We start from the raw sequence: 19,495 nt of genomic DNA on the forward strand, positions 1-19,495 counted from the left end.
ACTATTTGGTTTACAGACTGACTGATGACCTTTTATCATGTTTGATTTTGTTTTAACTGGTATATGCACTTTCTTCTTTCATTATTGCTTTAATTAAAGGGATCTCAATCTTAAAGACATGTAGCCTCTAATAAACCACAATTGTTCTCTTGTACTAAAATATGTTGTTAGAAACACATAAAATATTAAATCAATGGCAATATTTTATAATATTTAGTACATATTTTGACCGATAGTTGGCGCCATGTTTTGCGGACTCGGAGTGATGACGTAATTGTGACGTTTCCACTTGTGTACAACAAATGTGTATCGCTGCCTAAACGCGCTAAGTAAAATGCCACAATGTTCTGCTTTGGATGCAATTTCCAGTAAAATGGAAAGAAGGGGAGTGATGTGAGTCTCCACAGATTTCCTATTGACAAGAAGAGGAGAAAGGTTTGGGAAAATGCCTGTATACTGACAAAACTTCCCAAAAACCCAAGGCTTTGTTCTCGCCACTTTTCTCCCCCCGTGATCGAGGCTTTTAGTCGACGACAACTTATGAAAGAGCTCACAGGAGCGGCTGGATATAAGCGGAGACTAAAATTAAATACTTTTCCAACTATTTTCTCTCACAAGAAGCCTCAACGCGCTCGGATAGCGAGTGAAATCCGCGCAATAAAGCGCCAAAGACAAGAAAATGCTGGCCGCTCTCTTAAGCAGGCAAGCCGTTCCTGCCACTACAGCGATAGGCAAACCTTCTGGCGTACCGCTAGTCACAGGAGAAGCTAATAATTTACCTCTACTGTCAGTTCCTCAGGCAGTAAGTGTGTTTGTTCAGTATTCACCTAATATGAGTGATGCTGCCACTCAAACTGATCCAGACACGTCCGATGCAGTGATACAGTGGCCAGCTGATGCGCGCCGAGCTAAACGTACCTAGCTAAATGTGAGTTGGATGTACAAGACATAGAGGAGACTCGATCCAGATGACGAATTTAATGAGGACAGTCAGCCACGACACGACTCCGATCCTGACTGTCACGCGTGTCCATTCATAGTTTTATTACCTCCAGTGAGAGTTTATAATGTCAATAGCCATGAAAATAAAAAGGTTTGAAAAGGTGTGTTCAAACTTTTGGCCGGTACTGTATGTCAAGCACTCAGCAGCTCTGAATGCTGACAATCTACATATTTATATTGGAATAAGTTTGATTACGCAATAGATCACCTTGAAATCTGCTAACAAAGAATGGAGTTCTCAACAGCATACGCTCTCTTGCACCGTTGTCATTGAGACGCACTTGACGCAAGCTCATCACCAGTTTTGCCCAACTCTTGTCTTATCAGGCATTTCCTGCTCTACATTTTGCCTTTGTTGCTCGTCTTGTGAACGACCGCCAGTGCTGTCCTTGTTCAGTTTTCCGTTCTGGTTCAAATTGGAAGGGCAAAACCGACGACATGTTGGGGTAGCTAACGAGTGACATGCTCGAAGTTTGGCAGTGGGCCCGGTGACGTCACCGCACTGCAATGTCAACAAGAATAGCGACCTATCACTTAAAATAATTTTACAAATTTTATTGAAATGAAAACATTAACAGGGGTTTTAATATCAAATAATTATAACTCATACTAACATTTATCTTTTAAGAATTGCTTGTCTTTAAGATCGAGGGTCCCTTCAAGAACAGAGCTGGAGTCTGTTGTATTAATTAAACACTCTTAATCCCAAGGGATTGTTCTGTGTGTATTAACAAGTTAATTTGTCATTGTTTTTATTTTGCCAAGAAATCGTAATCGATATCGGAAAATCGGATTAGAGAGAAAACAATCGGGATTTTCTTGTTTGGCAAAATCCCTACTTTAAATTAAATCTAATTTGAATGAAAATCACCCCAGGTCTCAACACTATCGCTAATCATTTGCTCCTGAAAGCCTATGCGTCAAACAAAACAAAACAAAAAAAATCATCGCATAACACCAAAATCAGATGGTTTTATTAAGGCTTTAGGCCTGACACTCCCTAAATTAGTTTTTATATTTGTACGTACAAGGGTTTATTAAATACAAACAAAACAAACAAGCGGAAAAGGGGGAATAACAAAATAGATCCATGACAATAGGTCGACTGGGATCAAATACCACTAAACTAAGCGGTGGGCAAAGAGCCAATAAGACAACAAAAAATGAATAAACTTAATACCTGCTCAAAGTAGAGGAATCACAAAATAAAAAGCGGCTGACGAACAAGCTAGCAAATACAATGAAATTCAAAAGTACAAGTGTCAAATGGCAACAAGCAAGTTAATATCTCAGCAACCCTTGCTTAGGTTGCTTGCGTTTAAATACACATCTGATGAGAATTGGACGCATCTGCCTCCAGGGAACACCGCCCACACTCTAAAATGAGAACAGTGACAAGCAGCCGAATGTGACAAAATTGATTAAATTAACATGAATAGAAACAGAACTGTGGTTACGGCCCCAACTGGACTGGCCATGAATGCTCATCTTTCAGTGCCATTGAAGACGCTAGATTTCCAGTCTATTTTGGTTCAAAATGGATGAACCCTTTATAGGGTAAGTGACTGTTTTAGGTCTTTAAAAAAATATATATATAAATAATTGTGAAGATAAGCAGTTGAAAAGATGAATGAGTGAAATATTATGGTATGTTAATTTTCAAAGTTATTAATCATGATTGTACAGGGTGTCCATAAAGTCTCTTTACCATTTCAAAAATGTATTTAAAATGCAAATGATTAGATATTTTATTCAGATTTGTTCTATTGTATTCAGCGTTTATTGACGTTTTTTTTTATTTATTTTTTTTACCTCTTTTAATACACTTCTACATGGGCACCATTAGTTGCACGAAGCACATCAAGACGGTACTTGATTTCTTGCCATGTTCGCTGTAGCGTAGCCTCATCAATTGTGGCAATGGCATCAGTAATTCTTCGCTTAAGGTCAGTAATGTCCCTTATCGTTGTTCCATACACGATATCTTTAACATAGGCTCATAGAAAGAAGTCCAGGAGAGTGATATCTGGTGAACGTGGCGGCCAAGGAATTGGCCCATCCCTTCCAATCCATCGGTCTGGAAATGTTTGATTGAGGAACCCATAAACATGCAGCCCCCATTGTGGTGGTGCACCATCTTGCTGAAAAATGATGGTTGGTTGAAGGTCATTCAGTTGTGGTGCCACATATTCAGTTAAAAGGTCAAGGTAAACGTTTGCAGAAGAGTCATTTGTGCTTCGTGCAATTAATGGTGCCCATGTAGAAGTGTATTAAAAGATGTAAAAAAAAATAAAATAAAACAATAAACGCTTAATACAATAGTACAAATCTGAATAAAATATCTAATCAATTGCATTTTTAATAAATTTTTTAAATGGTAAAGAGACAATGGACACCCTGTATTTTTTATATTTTTTATATAATTATAAATATATTCATAAATTAACGCAATGTTGATAAAAGCTCAATGAATTAGCTCAAAATGAATAAAAACTGAAATACACACTGGTTATGGCTCTGGGTAGCACTATAAAATATATATGGCGGAAAACACTTAGGTGACTTGACGTTCCGCTCTGAGACCCCCAATTTGTCCACATTTCAAAATTTCCGATTTGCACGTGTGATACATCATTGGAAAGCTTGAAATGTCAATTTTCTGGGGGAAGAAAAATTTTGAACTGGAGGACATTTAAAAAAATATGTATATTTTTTAAACAGCAAAACACTAACTGGAGGTGAGTGCACACGAGAGCAGAATTAAAGATGCCATGATTTTAACGAGATACTATTGCGCACTTACCTTGTTTCGAGCCAAAAACTCCATATAGCATGTATCATAGAGTGTCAATACAGAGATGTGAATGGCCACAGCTGGATTTTGGGGGGATTTTATGGGTGAAACATGGTAATATAACATGGGTCGCAATGCAGAAATCGCAGACGACAAGGAGTAATAGAGATTTTCATTTTCATATATTTACCCTTTTAAACCTTTTTTTCTTCAATTTTTCTTTGTTTGGATCGATTATTTATCATCTAAAATATTCGGGAAAATGCAACAGTAAGGAAAAAAAATACAATTAAGTGATAGTTATTAGGTGACTTTTTTACAGACGCCAATTTTTTCATTATTAAGTAATTTGTTTGAAGATTTAAATATACAAGTAAATATTTTTTAGGTATCGTTTTTTTTAAATGAAATATTAGACATTAATTAATGATTCTAAGCTAAAAATGACAGACATTTTGAATAATTTATATATTATAATTACTTGCCTTCTTTTTATGACTGGGTTGAAACTAAAGCGGTTGCGCGACGTCCATAAACGGGGGTTTTCAGGATAAATAGGACAAAAATAGTTCGGGGACTTAATGCACCACAAATCTGCTATGGCAGCATATACACATATTGCTCTATCAGACACAGCAGTTCTTTTGGCTTAAAATACAGCAGTTTATTTTATAGAGGGGTGCAAGAGCAGAAACTGCCTTTTCAGCCTTGTCTGTGTTTTCTGCCATATATATTTTTTCCTTTGTACAGTGTTACCTCGACATACTGTACGATCACTTCGACACCATTTGTTTCTAAATCCAACGACATGCTCGAAGTATGACGATTCATGACCTCGCCGCAGTTTCTTTGATTTCCAGCAAGACGGGCCCACGGCGGATTTTCTTTTGAGAGAAATCAACATGGGTTCCATGAATGTTAGTGCAGGTGGTGAAAAAAAGGAAATAATGTGAGGCTTACCATTGAAATGAAGATGGAAATGATAGAAATATAAGTTAAGGTGACAATTATTATTGTGGTAATATCGCCAAAAAATCGCCAGCTTCATCAGGTTTTAAATCATTCATTTCAGAACTTGTGCAACACAACATGCCTACTGTCTACCGCAGCTGAACAAAGTGAAAGTAAAATGTCCTCTCTCACTCTGTCAAGTCAGCCACGCGGTATGTTCAGGTGTACCACGCAAAACACATCTGCCACATTAGAACCCGATTCGTTACATTATTACAGGTATTATTATTGTTTTTATTATTACTATTATTATTATATTATTATCCTGATTTTTATTCATAATTTATTTGTTTTGCTGTGCAATTGCTATTTGCAATAGTACCAGCAGCATTAATTAAGGATTTAGTCTAGGTTTTCAGGCTGTGGAGCGAATTAATGGAAATTCTTTTGGGAAAATCCTGCTTGACATTCGACCATTTCTACTTACAAACAAGGTCCTGGAACGTATTAACTTTGTATGTAGAGGTACCACTGTATTAACTTATTGCACGCTATTGATGGCGATAGACGTCCATTTAATTTAAACTGGACTGGCCGTAAATGCTCATGACTGAACATTTTTTCATTTGCCCCTCCCAGTCAAAATGGATAGGACGTCTAGTGCCATCAATGGCAGCAAATGACTTCAAATGAGTCCCTGTAAAAGGTTTCAGTAAGTGTGCTTTTGCAGTAATTTTTGGTTTAAAAAAAAGATACATATACTGAAAATCACAGTGTCTAGGACAATGAAAAACATCAATTTTCTATCTCACTTGTCCTCCTGTGGGCTACTGGTGAGCTAGAGCATATCCCAAACAAAACAATAGCATTTACCCTTTGTGTTAGGACACAATACCGTTGCGTTGACACAACAGTGGAGGCCTCCAGGTAGTTAATATTGGATGAATCTAAACACAAAGTGGCTGTGCAATACACACTCTTCTTGAGGAGTTGCTGTGGAAAGATTGTCCCAGTGTTGCCATGGCTCCCATTACTGGGCAAACTGTCGACTGTTTGAGCGGGGGGAGGTTTGATGATCGGCGGTGCAACGGACAAGAAGATAATCTCTGTGGCTTTGTTGGCCGTCGAGGCCCTGGCGGGCTGGCGGCTCAAATGCACATGGTGGAAGGAGTGTAGTTGCAACAACTGGAGGTGTTGGCTGTAAATCTAATAAGCTCATATTTGCTGCTTCCCCTCGCTGTGTGAAGAAGGTAAGGGTGGTTTTAATATTATTTGTATTTGGGGCCTGGAGATGCTTCAGAATCAAGATGACTCACCAACTGCTGGCCTGTCATGTGTATTATAGCATTCCAGAAGTCTGATTTTCTTGTACGGTATGTACGTGTATATAATAAAATGACCATAGTTAGCATCACAAGCTATAAATATAAAAAACACACAGCACAGAGTTTGATGAAATAAATAAATAAAATAAAAAGGAAGCTTTATTCTCCAATATTTTGCATAAATGAATCAATAATGGAAAAAAAAAAATATATATATATATATATATATATATATATATATATACAGTGGTACGTCGACATATGAATTTAATTCGTTTCAAGACCTGGTTTGTATGTCAAAATGGTCGTATGTCGAGATGGGTTACCCCATGAGAATACATTATAATTTGATTAATTCGTTCCACAGCTCAAAATGGCTATGATAAATCCTTCGTAAATACTGTAGTTACAATTACAAATAGCAATTACACATAGCAAAACATATAAATTATAAATACAGTGGTACCTCGACATAAGTTCGCGCCGACACATGGTCTTTTAGAAATCCGACGTAAAATTTGACTCGCATTTGTTTCTATACCCGACGACGTGCTTGAAATACGACGATTTTTGACAGCGCCGCAGTTCCGTTGTTTTCCTGCAAGACTGATGTACGATTTTCTTGTGAGAGAAATCAACATGGGTTCCAAGAATGTTAGTGCAGGGGGTGAAAAAAGGAAAAAGGTGAGGCTTACCATTGAAATGAATATGAAAATGATAGAAAAATATGAGCGTTATGTGCGTGTCTGTGAACTGGCGCGACAATACGGCCGTAGAATGTCTCCGATCTCGACGGTCCTCCTCCGACCGCCGTTCGCCAGTCTTTATAAGTTAAGGTGACAATTATTATGATTGTAACATCGCCAACTTTGTCAGGTTTTTTAAAATCATTTAATTCAGAACTTGTTCAACACAACATGCCTACTGTCCGATGCAGCTAAACATGAAAAGTGAAAGTAAAAAGACCTCTCTCAATCTGTCACGTCACCCACACGGTGTGTTCAGATACACCACGCAAAACACATTTGCCACATTAGAACCCGATTCATTACATTATTACAGCTATCATTATTATTACTATTATTCCTATTTGTATTCATTATTTATTTGTTTTACTCTGTCTAATTGCTATTTGCAATAGTACCAGCAGTATTTATTAAGGATTTAGTGTAGGTTTTCGGGCTGTGGAATGAACTAATGGAATTATAATGTATTCTTATGGAAAAATCCTGCTCGACATACGACCATTTTGACTAACAAAAAAGGTCCTTGAACGAATTAACTTCGTATGTAGAGGTACCTCTGTAAATCGGAAATAAAGTGTTTTTATCGTAACATTAACTTTTAGAGACTGACAAACAAGGTCGGAGGAGATGCGGGTGTGGAGGTAGAGGAGGATATGGTGAGCCATGTTCTGTCTTCATTTAACAAATGCAATAAATTAGACACATGTAAAACAAATAAATTCTGAATAAATAAGAAATTAAAAACCTTTTTTATCTTCTTCCTTAACTTACTGGTGAACGGAGATCGGAGGAGACAGCGAGTGTGCAGGTTTAGATGAGGATACGTTGAGCTGTGTTCTGTCTAATTCCAGTTCCAATTCACTCACACACGCACCATGCTCATATTTTTCTATGATTTTTTTCTTCATTTGAATGGTAAGAATCACTGTCTGCCTTTTTACACCACTACTATCACCTGCACTAACCTTCTTGGGACCTGTGATGATTTCTCTCACAAAATCAGACGTGCTGACATTTTACGGGAAAACAATATATTGCAACGTTGCAGTAAATCATCGTATTTCGAGCATGTCGTCACATTTCGTGACATACAGTACAAGTCAAATTTTATCTTGTATGTCGAAGCATTCGTATTGATTGTCGAGGTACCGCTGTAGATGGGTTAGTTTGAGATTTTGCTGCCTTTGTTTAATTTAATAAGACACAGAACATACAAAGCACTATCAAACGTACTTAATTATTACCAGCCGCTTTTCATCATATGTTTGAGTGTGACTATCAGGACTGCATGGCTATCACCCACCCTCAAGAAAACCAGTTCCGTTCATACTAGAGCCAGAAGTGATTTTGGATGCGGATCCACAAAAAAGAATGGACCAATGGAGTTTATTTTATTTCATTCCAAATTTATTATTATTTTAAGATTTCCAAGAACTATGTCAAGCACATAAAAGACAAAATACAATACTCAAGTAACAGTACCACAAGGTTGAAATGTCTTTTGATTGGTACAAACAGGGATTTCTGGAAGTCTTGCACTTGTATATCTTGTCATTTTCAACATTGCTGTTAATGAATGGCCTCTGAGCTTCTTCTTCTTCTTTAGCTGGAGATGAAATGTCATCTGAGTGCTTACCGGAGCCCTGCAACAAGGTCCAGAATGATGACAGCAAAGAGGAAGAGGACAACCAGACGGGAGTAGTACCGTTATCTCCCGTGTGTGATGCCATCGGGGTTAAAACAGCAGAAGATGGACTGATGAAGGTCCAGATGGAGGAGAAGCCGTCTGCTGATGACACAATGAGATGTATTAAGGTGGCTTCCAAAAAGAAGAGACAGGGCAGAGGCTCAGGTGTGCATGTCTCATCCCACCATACTATTCTGTATGTACATGATGTGTTTTAAAGTAAAAATAATTTATTGGGACAGATGCCAGTTGCACCTTTCGTTACTGCAAGTGTTTACCCAAAATGTGCTTCCATCAAGCCAGTAAAAGGGGACAGCATGTCAAGGAGCCCCGAGGTTCTGGGCCTTTCTTTTATTTTGGAGGAGCCAATGGGGCTGAAATGTAAGTAGAACATCACATGATATCACGTGGTCAGACGTATTGGGACACCTGGCCATTACCCTTGAAGTTTAAATACAATAAAAAATGGGGGTGCTTTCTTTTGGGCTTGTTTTCATTTTTTTCTTTCCCAGGGAGTTATTGTATGATTGCGATTGTGCTCCTCTGTCCTTTAGAGTGAGCGCTTACTGTGAGAAAAGGGGATGGAAGAGGATATTCAACAAGCACAGGGAGGACTTCAAACTGAAGTGGTGCGAGACCAAATCTCCACGCACCTACCTCAACTTTAGAGAAGGTGATATAATGATAACAGAATATTATACGCTTTATACAGGAGATGTTTTCCATGTTGTTCTCAGGAAAACAACTTGTGTATCAAATCCCCAACAACAAGGTTCTCACTACAAAGATCGGCTTGCTCAGCAGTTTGAGGGAGTATGAGCGAGTCAGCAGCAAAGTCAACCATGGTCGAGCACTCAGGTAAAACTGATAATTTCACTTGACTTGAATCTACCAGTATGATAACTGATATTGTATTAAACAGGAAGCTGAAAATGAAGGAGTTTATTCCTACAACCTTCCGTATGGACGTGAAAGAAGAGCGAGAGAGTTTCTTTGCTCAGCAGGAAGGTAAAAGTGGAACTATTATCCTCAAATACACTGACACTTGACACTGGTTGAACAGGCTTTCTGTTTAGTTAGCATGCTCCAAAATCAAACAATAAAATGGAATCATCTGTGAATGGCAGCGTTAACACAACAGGTGCCTTGGTGATGCTTTCATGAACAGTGGAAAAGTAATGCATTCAAATGCATTTCACCTCTCATGAGGCCCTGATAAAGTCACCCGGGAAACCTGCTGTTGCCTTAGCGATTAGTCCGCAAAGGGCAGGGCTAAGGCACAACACAAGACCGACTGAATGTTGGAGAAAGCTCAGGCAAAAGTTGTTTTGTTAACATAATAACACAAATTCATATTTTACCTGAGAAGACTTAAAAAAATGGTCATGCCATTGCCTTCCCTCAAATTTGTGACTAAATAGATTGCTCCCATGTCAATGCTCCCTCACATATTGCCATGACATCTAAAGTAAGGTATTTATCGTTTACAGTGAATGAAATTTTAATGTCATTTAGGAGAGTATACTCTTGGTGCTCGGCAGGTATGAACAACAATTACAGTGAAATGTGGATATGCAAGCCCACGGGTCTGAACCAGGGCAGAGGGATCTTTTTGCTCAGGAGTGCGGAGGATGTTGCTGCTTTAAAGCTGAAACTGCAACACAAGGGCGAGCTGCACGGCAACAAGAAGATGCTTCACCGCCAGCCTCAGGCTTACGTCGTCCAACAGTGCGTAAACACGTATTGAGATTCTCAATATGATTGTTACTAATCTGTATCAAGTGGTGCATTCGGATATGAGTTTATTTTGTCCCATGACCGTGCATGTACATTAAAGCACTCAAATCATGTTACAGCTGAAATGAATACAACTGCAATTAATCCATGGCAACCTCAAAAACAGTCAAGATCATTCTGTAATATTAGTCATTCTTTGCGAAGGATCAAAAATATTTCATGAAAGTATTGTTATTTTATCCATCTACATGTGTTGTTCCACCATTTAGCTTTAAATATCTATTGCTAAAAGAGTTTATTGCACTGTGAATGCAACTCTATTTGTTAGCCTATCAATGACGTCTTACATTGTTGGTTTAGGGTTAAGGTGAGTTTTCTCAAACCAGGCTACTGTATGTGTTTTGTATTCAATTCCCAATTTGCCATTATCTATAGTTGTTTGCTATCTGACAAAAATCTATTTATTGTGAAATAAATTGAGTTGATGTCACTGCCTGTATACAGGCATGCAGGTATTTACAACCACCTTGCAAAAGGGAAAAATAAAGTCCGACAGGTCTTACTTGCTTTTAAGCCTTTCATGCATGAATTATGATTTTTTTCCTCCTTTTTTTTTTTTTTTTTTATCACCAGTACGTTCATATAGGATGGGGCTCTCAAACTTGCGGCCCAGGAGCCAATTGTGGCCCATGGGGAATAATTTTGAGTCCCCCCCCAAGACATCCAAGTAGTATTGCGTATGCACGTATTTTGCGAGGAGCTATTAAAAAATACATGAATAATTTGAAATAAAATGAATGAATTGAAAGATTATTATTTAGATAGTAATAAACAAAAATGGCATTAAAAAAACGCAAATTAGAAAAAGCCATGAGTAATAAAATATACAAGTAATTCTAAATTATACAAGAAAAAAACAAAGAATTCTAAATAAAATAATATTTTAAATAATTAAAACTTCAGAAAATAAATTAGAAGAATAAAGACATCAAAGTGTGGCCTGTGTGTATTTAGCTATGCGGGAATTGTTTTTATTTATTTTTTTCGTTTTGTTTTCTAAATCTCTTGTGACCTCACACATAGTTTAACTCTTCTGATGCCATTGATGGTATTAGTCGTCAGATCCATTTGAACTGGGAAGGGCTGGAAGCAATCAAATGATCGCTTGTTTTCAATATCATTTTCCCTCTTTTATTAACTACCACAACATAAAACTTTGTGATACCAGAACCTTGTGACCTGGGCTGAAAGGGAATAAGTTAAGATAATGATAACCTTGAATAGCAATCCACTGTAGCGGCCACTGTCCCAGAAAAGGTTAAAAGTCAACTCCGGTCCGCTTGATTTGCATGATTAATATTATTTCAAAAATGCATCTGCATTCTTATATCAATCCTAATCCTAATTCTTAGAGGCTGTAAATGTCTTGCCACTTTGTCTACCAAATAATTTTAGTGTTTGTCAAATGTGTGGTGCATTTAATTGAGCAGTTACATCCAGCAGCCGCTACTGTTAAGAGGGAAGAAGTTTGACGTGCGTTCCTATCTCCTTATTGCCTGCACGTCACCTTACATGGTCTTCTTTCGCCACGGATACGTCCGGCTCACCTGTGACCATTATGACCCCAAGTCCCACAATCTCTCGGCCCATCTGACCAATCAGGTGTGAGCTTCACCCCAATCAGAAATACTGTTAACCTTCCAAGAGGTTACATCACGTGTGTTTGTCGCCCTCTGTTGTTCATCTGCAGTACATGCAAAAGAAGAACCCCCTGTACAGCCTTGTAAAGGAGGATACCGTGTGGTCCATGGAGAGCTTCAACGCCTATGTAAACGAGCGCTTTCAGATAGCCGATGATCTACCGAGGGACTGGGTGCTGGGCCCTTTCACAGTGAGTGCTGCTGATGTTGTCTGTGAGCTCATAGGGACCAATTAGAATGATGCAGATGCAATTTGCTCCTAATTGAGGTGAAGGCAAGGTGGGTGTTATGAGGTCCCTTGTTTCTGAGGATGTAGTAAAAAATAATACGAAATTAACCCTTTCATGCATGAATTACTACTTTTTTCTTTCTTTTTTTTTTTTTTTTTTTTTTTAACCCTTGCAGGGCATTCATTTAATTTAAAAAAAAAACATTAAAAGTAAGAATTTATACTTTTCTACCTTTATACTTTGAGAATTTTTCAAGACAAAAAAAATATTTTATTTTAATTCATTGGCTGCCTTTGACAGCGATGGACGTCTAATCTATTTTGACTGGTCGGGGTGAATGAACGAATGTTAAAGGCCGAGTTATACTTCCGTGTCAGACCTGCGCCGTCAAGGAAGACCCGAGTTACGACCCTGCGCCGTAGCCTGACGCGCTCCTCTCGAATTTTCTAACTTTTGCGTCGCGTAAACGCGTATGACGTGGCGGAAATGGACTGTGATTGGTCCGCCCAGACTGTTGTTTCCGGTTCAGTGCGAAATCACCGCCATTGTAGAACAGAATCAAACATTATTTTCTACACGCAAAAATGGACCAAGCCGACGGGAGTATCATCGAAGAGCAAGTCTCGTCAAGACATTATTATGATTGCCAAATGGCCAGGTCGGCGATTGAAAAAAAAAAAATGGAAGAACCACCGAGACGTGTGTGTTCGGAATCGAGTGGCCACACGAAGCGGTGACCCAGTCGGCCAAAAACTGCCAACTTTTTATCACTTTATGTTGTATTTTTGGTTGGTGCACTTCATCATTTATTGTGTACATATGTTTGCTGTGAGTCTGACTTATTTACGTGTCACACTTCAAGTATATGAAGAATAAAGCACAGATTTGGTGTCAAAAGAGTTGTTTTGATCTTTAATTTTCAATAACAGACAGTTCACACACAATACATCATCACTGATTGGGGGTGCCTCGGAGCTTTTTATGATAACGTTAAAATCAAGGCTCCCAACGCAGTTTGGGAAGTTCCATAGACGCCAGAAATCTGCTATGGCTTCCCACTGGCTGGTTGTAGGACACGGCAAACAAATCAGGCTGGAGGGCTTTGAAGACCTTGGACGCAGTGCTCGACGCCAGTTTGAAGCTAGCCGCCACAGCTAGCTCTCTCCACCCGAGTCTAGAACTCTCTGTGCGGCATCAAAAGTTGGCCAGACCGCCTCGAAACCGTCTTCTGCGTCACCTGCCCCTCAACATTTGTATGTTTAACATTTATTCACTGTTGATGAGCAGAAGATTTACATTCAAGAGTTCCATCTTGCATTGTTTATTTTTTCTCCATTAAGCTAGCGGAAGTCAACAAGCATGCCCCAAAACCGTACAAACATAACGCTACACCCCTCTAGTGGCTTGGCAGTGAATTACAGAGCAACGCCTTCCCTCACCGCAGAACTATCGAATGTCGAATGACGCCGTAGTTGCTGCGCCGCCACTGCAACGCGGGAGTATAACTCAGGCCCAACTGTCTTAACTTTATTTGTAGGCATCATCATTCATGATTTTTAGCCCCTCCCCTAGCCTACCCAGGCCCCCTTCAAGCCCACAAACCGGGCCCTGTAGAGACCTGGGCCCGGGTGTAGCTGCCCCACCCCAAGTGCTGCTCCTGTGGTACAATGTGATACTCTTTTTTTGTTTGTTTGTCTGTTTGTTTGTTTTTTGTGGTTGTCAAAGTGTGGTATGAGCACCGCTAGGGCTATGCAGGCTTCCTCCTGTTGTACGCCAAATAACCTTATTAAATCCACTACAGTGCATCCATCCAAGTAGAGTGTAGTTGTAGTCAACTACCAGTTTTCACATGTAGTGCTTTAGAACTGTGTATTTTTAAATATTAAGAACAACATCTAAGTGTCATACCATTGAACTCAATTCCTCAGTACATCGCTACTGTGCTACTATTAAAGCAACGCTATGTCACTTTTCAGTTTTGGTGATTTTAGCGATGCCGGTGGACAAAAGTGGTAGTGTTTAAGGAAGACTGCATTTCCCATGAGGGCCAGCGCACACCTGTACAGTATTGTAAAATCAACAATGAATAAAAAAATCAGTCTCTCAGTCACCTGCAGATGGATTAAACAACATTTCTGTTTCCAACAGCTGTGTGAAGGGTGAATAGTAATAAGGTAATGAATCCAATTGTGGCTAAACAATAGCATAAGACAGTTAGCAACCGTGTGGGTTAGTGTTGTTAAACCACCCACCCCACCCAAACTCGTCAGTGTTGACGGGGGGGCATCATGCCAGCTTGTGAAAGCGAGACCAATGTTTATTCTTGAGTATCCTGGTAGCCTCCCTTTTTTCTCCTCATCGAACAAAACCTTTTGTCTCTATTGTTGCTCTGCCATCTTTGCAGAATTCGCCCGAAAGCGTTCGCATCAACTTCCGTTTTGAAAATGAAAGGGGAAAGGGGGAAGTGACACATGCCATAAAACTGTCAGCATATTTGTAGTTTTTTTGTGTGGCAGGGTTCCTCCCACCCTCCTCAAAGGTAATCAGTGCTGGTGAAAGCGATAGACCACCTCAAGATGTAAAAGAGGTGTTATTCAACTAGTTGTAAGTCGACATGTCGTCACAATTGTTAAGAAAATATTTTATAAAGGTTGAAAAGTTATCTAGTGTTGCTTTAATGTTCAAACTGTGGCTTATATAAACGAATAAAACCACTGTGTTTTTTTCTGGAACAACAATTTTCATATTGGTCCTGAACGTGTCACTCAGAGAACCAAGCATTCTTCCTGTAAAATGTTTGATAACCACTTTTTTGTTCGGTTTCATCAAGTTTTGTAGGTGCACCTAATGATAATAAATTATATATGGATGTAAAGGTCCAATAAATTGATTCTTCCTTCTTTTTTTTTTTTATTTTATTTTTTTACTGTGCTTCAGCGTTGCATGCAGCAGATAATGACACAATGTTTCCTTGCTGTTAAACCCAAGCTGGATCGCAAGCTGGGTTTTTTCGACCTGATTGGCTGTGACTTTATGGTGGACCAGGACTTTAAGGTGGGCAATAAAAAAAATTGCTCCCTTTTCGTGTGTGGTTTTAAAAACGGAATCGTGCACTTTTAAAAAAGGTGTGGCTTTTGGAGATGAACTGTAATCCAGCTCTCCAAGTCAACTGTGAGGTGCTGAAGGAGGTGATACCCAATACTATAGCGGAGACATTGGGTAAGTATATTCAAAATTAACATGCGTGTTTGCGCCTTACATACGTCATTTCTTCAACACTCATCTTCAGATTTAACTCTTGAAATCTTCAACAAGTGCCGTCTGAGACAACAGATCTTGCCTTTGGCCTGTCAGAGGGACTTTGTGCTCTTGTACAATGGACTCCATAGCTCTGAATCCAATAACACAGAAAATGGACACAAATTCATCAAAAAGAAAGAAGAAGATAAAAAAAGAGAAGCAAGATTATAAAGGTCAGTGGAGGAAGCTTTAGCTGTCAACTGGAACCCTCGTAGTTGTGTGGAGCTCAAACTGAGCATGTGCAAAAGACAGCAACCCCCCGTAGGTCAGCATGTGTGGAAACATCTGGCAAATGTACAAAAAAAGAGCCTTGTGTTGTTGTTGCCAGTAACGCAAAGTCATGATGAAAAAAATAACCTAAAGAGTATCCGGTTGTGCCAAAGAATGCAAAAAGGCAATGTCAGGATAAAAAATAGGCAGAATTTTTTATCTGGTTTTAACTAGATTCATTACATTTAAAACAAAATAAACATATGAAATATTTTCCTGTATTTAATCAATCTATAGATTGATATGAATTTTTGAATAAAACAAGTTTCTGTAAAGTGAAAATAACTGGCTTCTAAAAACTGCTTGATATTAATAATAATACGTAGAATTAAATGTACAATAGTATTATAATGTAGTATTAAAAATATCACATTTATTTTAAACAAGTGTTTTACTTGAGCTGAGTCTTGTTTGTTTTTGTTTTGCCTGATGTTTTTTTTTTTTACCAAACACATACCCTACTAAACTTTATTCAGTTAATAATAAAAGGGCTGAGTTATTTTATTAAATGTTGAAAGAAATGTTGAAATATAAAAATGATACTTTTCAATTTGGGACTACAAGAGTAGAGAAAATACATCTTTACTGTGTGTGGGCATGTGCGGGGTATGCAAATGTGCGTGTGTGTTTGTTTGTGATGAGCATATTATACCATGGCATTTACACTGCTGGCCAAATGTATTGACACCCCAGCAATTCTGTCAGATAATGCTCAATTTCTCCCAGAAAATGATTGCAATTACAAATGCTTTGTTTGTAATATCTTCATTTATTTTGCTTGCAGTGAAAAAACACAAAAGAGAATGAAAAAAAAATCATTATCATTTTACTAGGGCTGTCAAACGATTAAAATTTTTAATCGAGTTAATTACAGCTTAAAAATTAATTAATCGTAATTAATCGCAATTAATCGCAATTCAAACCATCTATAAAATATGCCAGATTTTTCTGTAAATTATATATATATTCTGTAAAATAATTTGTTGGAATGGAAAGATAAGACACAAGATGGATATATACATACAGGTACATAAGGACTGTAGTGGGCATTTCACTCTACTGTCATTTAAATCTGTCTATGCTGTCCTCACTCCGAAGCGTCTACTTTTTCCAAAGCTAGACAGCTAGTGAACGATGCCTTAATAATCAGACTTCTTACTTTTTCATCTGATTTATTAATAAAATGGCCTCAAACCATTGTCCTCTTTAGACCGTAGTGAAACTACAAAAAAAAAAGTACACAAGCATTGCATTAGCAACAACGTTAGCTTAGCACGCTATACAGGTTCACTAAACATAAACAAAAAGCATCTCATACAAAAAATATAACATTTCGCTTACTAACATAATATGTACATTCTTTACAACAACCATACTTACGGACAAATCTTGTCCAAGGATCATATAAGCACAACATTACAACGTAGGCGTCCGCCCAAGACGTCGTGCAGCCATATTGAACTGGCAAGAAAGCAATAAACCATGTCGCAAAGCGACCACAAGAGTTCGCTGTTAGACAGCACAAAAAACCTTGCTGCAAACCTTACCAAAAGGCAGAATACTGTCTGAGCGGGACATGTGCGTTAATTGCGTCAAATATTTTAACGTGATTAATTTAAAAAATTAATTACCGCGCGTTAACGCGATAATTTTGACAGCCTTACATTTTACACAAATCTCCAAAAATGGGCCGGACAAAAGTATTGGCACCCTCAGCCTAATACTTGGTAGCACAACCTTCAGACAAAATAACTGCGAACAACCGCTTCCGGTATCCATCAATGAGATTCTTACAATGCTCTGCTGGAATTTTAGACCATTCCTCTTGGCTAACTGTTTCAGGTCTCTGATATTTGAAGGGTGCCTTCTCCAAACTGTCATTTTCACATCTCTCCACAGGTGTTCTATGGGATTCAGGTCCGGACTCATTGCTGGCCACTTTAGAAGTCTCCAGTGCTTTCTCTCTAACCGTTTTCAAGAGCTTTTTGAAGTGTGTTTTGGGTCATTGTCCTGTTGGAAGTCCCTTGACCTCTAAGGGAGAGCCAGCTTTCTCACAATGGGCCCTACATTATGCTGCTAAATTTGTTGGCAGTTGTTAGATTTCATAATGCCATGCACACGGTCAAGCAGTCCAGTGCCAGAGGTAGCAAAGCAATCTCAAAACATCAGGGAACCTCCGCCATGTTTGACTGTGGGGACCGTGTTCTTTTCTTTGAAGACCTCATTTTGTCCCCTGTAAACTCCTATGTTGATGCCTTTTCCTGACAGTGGCGCCCCCAGGGGGTGGCCAGGGGTGGCCACGGCCACCCCTATAAATTTGTTGGCCACCCCACTGGCCACCCCGCTTGCCAGTATATCGTTAGATTGTTGTAGCTTCAGTTATGCATTTCATCCCAAATGCAAATCTGCCAGCACCTGCTTTTCCCCAGTAATTATTTTGTTTTGTTAAATGTACACCTTATGCCTAATATATACATAACACAATAAAACAGAATTGTTGTGGAACTCAAAATGTTGACTGGACAGTTATGGACTATGCACATTAAATTATTAGTAACATCAAATATTACACAATACACCAAAGTAGATCAGTAGCCGTGTCCTTAAGTCTTTCTGATAGTTTTCCCCTGACCTTTTTACTGCAATAATATAATGAAAACCTGAAATTATGGCTTTTAATTTTGGCCACCCCAAGATTTTAAGTGGCCCCATCTGGCCACCCCTACGAAAAATTTCTGGAGGCGCCACTGTTTCCTGAAAAGCTGTTATTTTGTCTCATCTGACCAGAGAATATTCTTCCAAAATGCTTTTGGCTTTCTCAGGTAAGTTTTGGCAAACTCCAGCCTGACTTTTTATGTCTCTGGGTCAAAAGTGGGGTCTTCCTTGGTAGCCTACCATAGAGGCCCTTATCATTCAGACGCCGACAGATCGTACGGGTTAACACTGTTGTACCCTTGGACTGGCGGACAGCTTGAAGTTGTTTGGATGTTAGTCGAGGTTCTTTATCCACCATCTGCACAATCTTTCGTTGAAATTTCTCGCAAATTTTTCTTTTCCGTCCACATCTTGGGAGGTTAGCCACAGTGCCATGGGCTTTATACTAATTGATGACACTGCGCACGGTAGACATGGGAAATCTCAGGTCTTTGAAGATGGACTTGTAGCATAGAAATTGCCTGTGCTTTCTCACAGTTTTGCTTCTCAAGTCCTCAGAAAGTTTTTTGGTCTTCTTTCTTTTCTCCATGCTCAATGTAATACGCACAAGGGCAAAGCACAGAGGTTGAGTCAACTTTGATCCATTTTTACTGGCTGCAAGTGGGATTTAGTTATTGCCACCACCTGTTATATGCCACAGGTAAGTAACATGTGCTGTTAACTACACAAATTGGAGAAGTATCACATGATTTTATTAAAGGGTGCTAATACTTTTGTCCGGCCCATTTTTGGAGTTTTGTCATCTCACATCTCACAGTCTGTTTAAATTCTAGTTATTATTGTAAGTAAATAAATGAAGCTTTATTACATAATTTACAAAAGCTAGTCAAATAATCCACTTTACAGTATCAAATTCATGTTTTTCAATCATTTTCTGAAACACCATCTGGTGCTGCGACATAAGTCACTTGATGCAAACTGAAGAGTATGCAGGCAACATGTGCTTCAGCCCAATTCTGTCCTCAATGTTACTGCATTTCTGAAGTGTTCCGCTCACTTGCTGACTCATCTTGTAATAACAATAATCCCACTTGGAAC

General features: G+C 38.7%; 1 protein-coding gene across 1 annotated transcript in view; it reads left to right on the plus strand.

The window, feature by feature from the left end:
- The window catches only part of ttll10 (tubulin tyrosine ligase-like family, member 10), a 62,883-nt gene extending 47,240 nt beyond the window's left edge, over window positions 1–15,643 (plus strand). The window contains exons 2-12 of the mRNA XM_057828383.1: window positions 8,425–8,670; window positions 8,748–8,886; window positions 9,060–9,178; window positions 9,243–9,363; window positions 9,428–9,513; window positions 10,047–10,233; window positions 11,733–11,904; window positions 11,993–12,133; window positions 15,110–15,226; window positions 15,298–15,391; window positions 15,462–15,643. Coding sequence (XP_057684366.1) covers window positions 8,425–8,670; window positions 8,748–8,886; window positions 9,060–9,178; window positions 9,243–9,363; window positions 9,428–9,513; window positions 10,047–10,233; window positions 11,733–11,904; window positions 11,993–12,133; window positions 15,110–15,226; window positions 15,298–15,391; window positions 15,462–15,643 — 1,604 coding nt within the window. The remainder of the gene's footprint in view (window positions 1–8,424; window positions 8,671–8,747; window positions 8,887–9,059; window positions 9,179–9,242; window positions 9,364–9,427; window positions 9,514–10,046; window positions 10,234–11,732; window positions 11,905–11,992; window positions 12,134–15,109; window positions 15,227–15,297; window positions 15,392–15,461) is intronic.
- The last annotated feature ends 3,852 nt before the right edge of the window (window positions 15,644–19,495 follow it).

This window comes from Corythoichthys intestinalis, chromosome 2, assembly GCF_030265065.1.
Source record: "Corythoichthys intestinalis isolate RoL2023-P3 chromosome 2, ASM3026506v1, whole genome shotgun sequence".
NCBI classification, from domain to species: Eukaryota; Metazoa; Chordata; class Actinopteri; order Syngnathiformes; family Syngnathidae; genus Corythoichthys; species Corythoichthys intestinalis.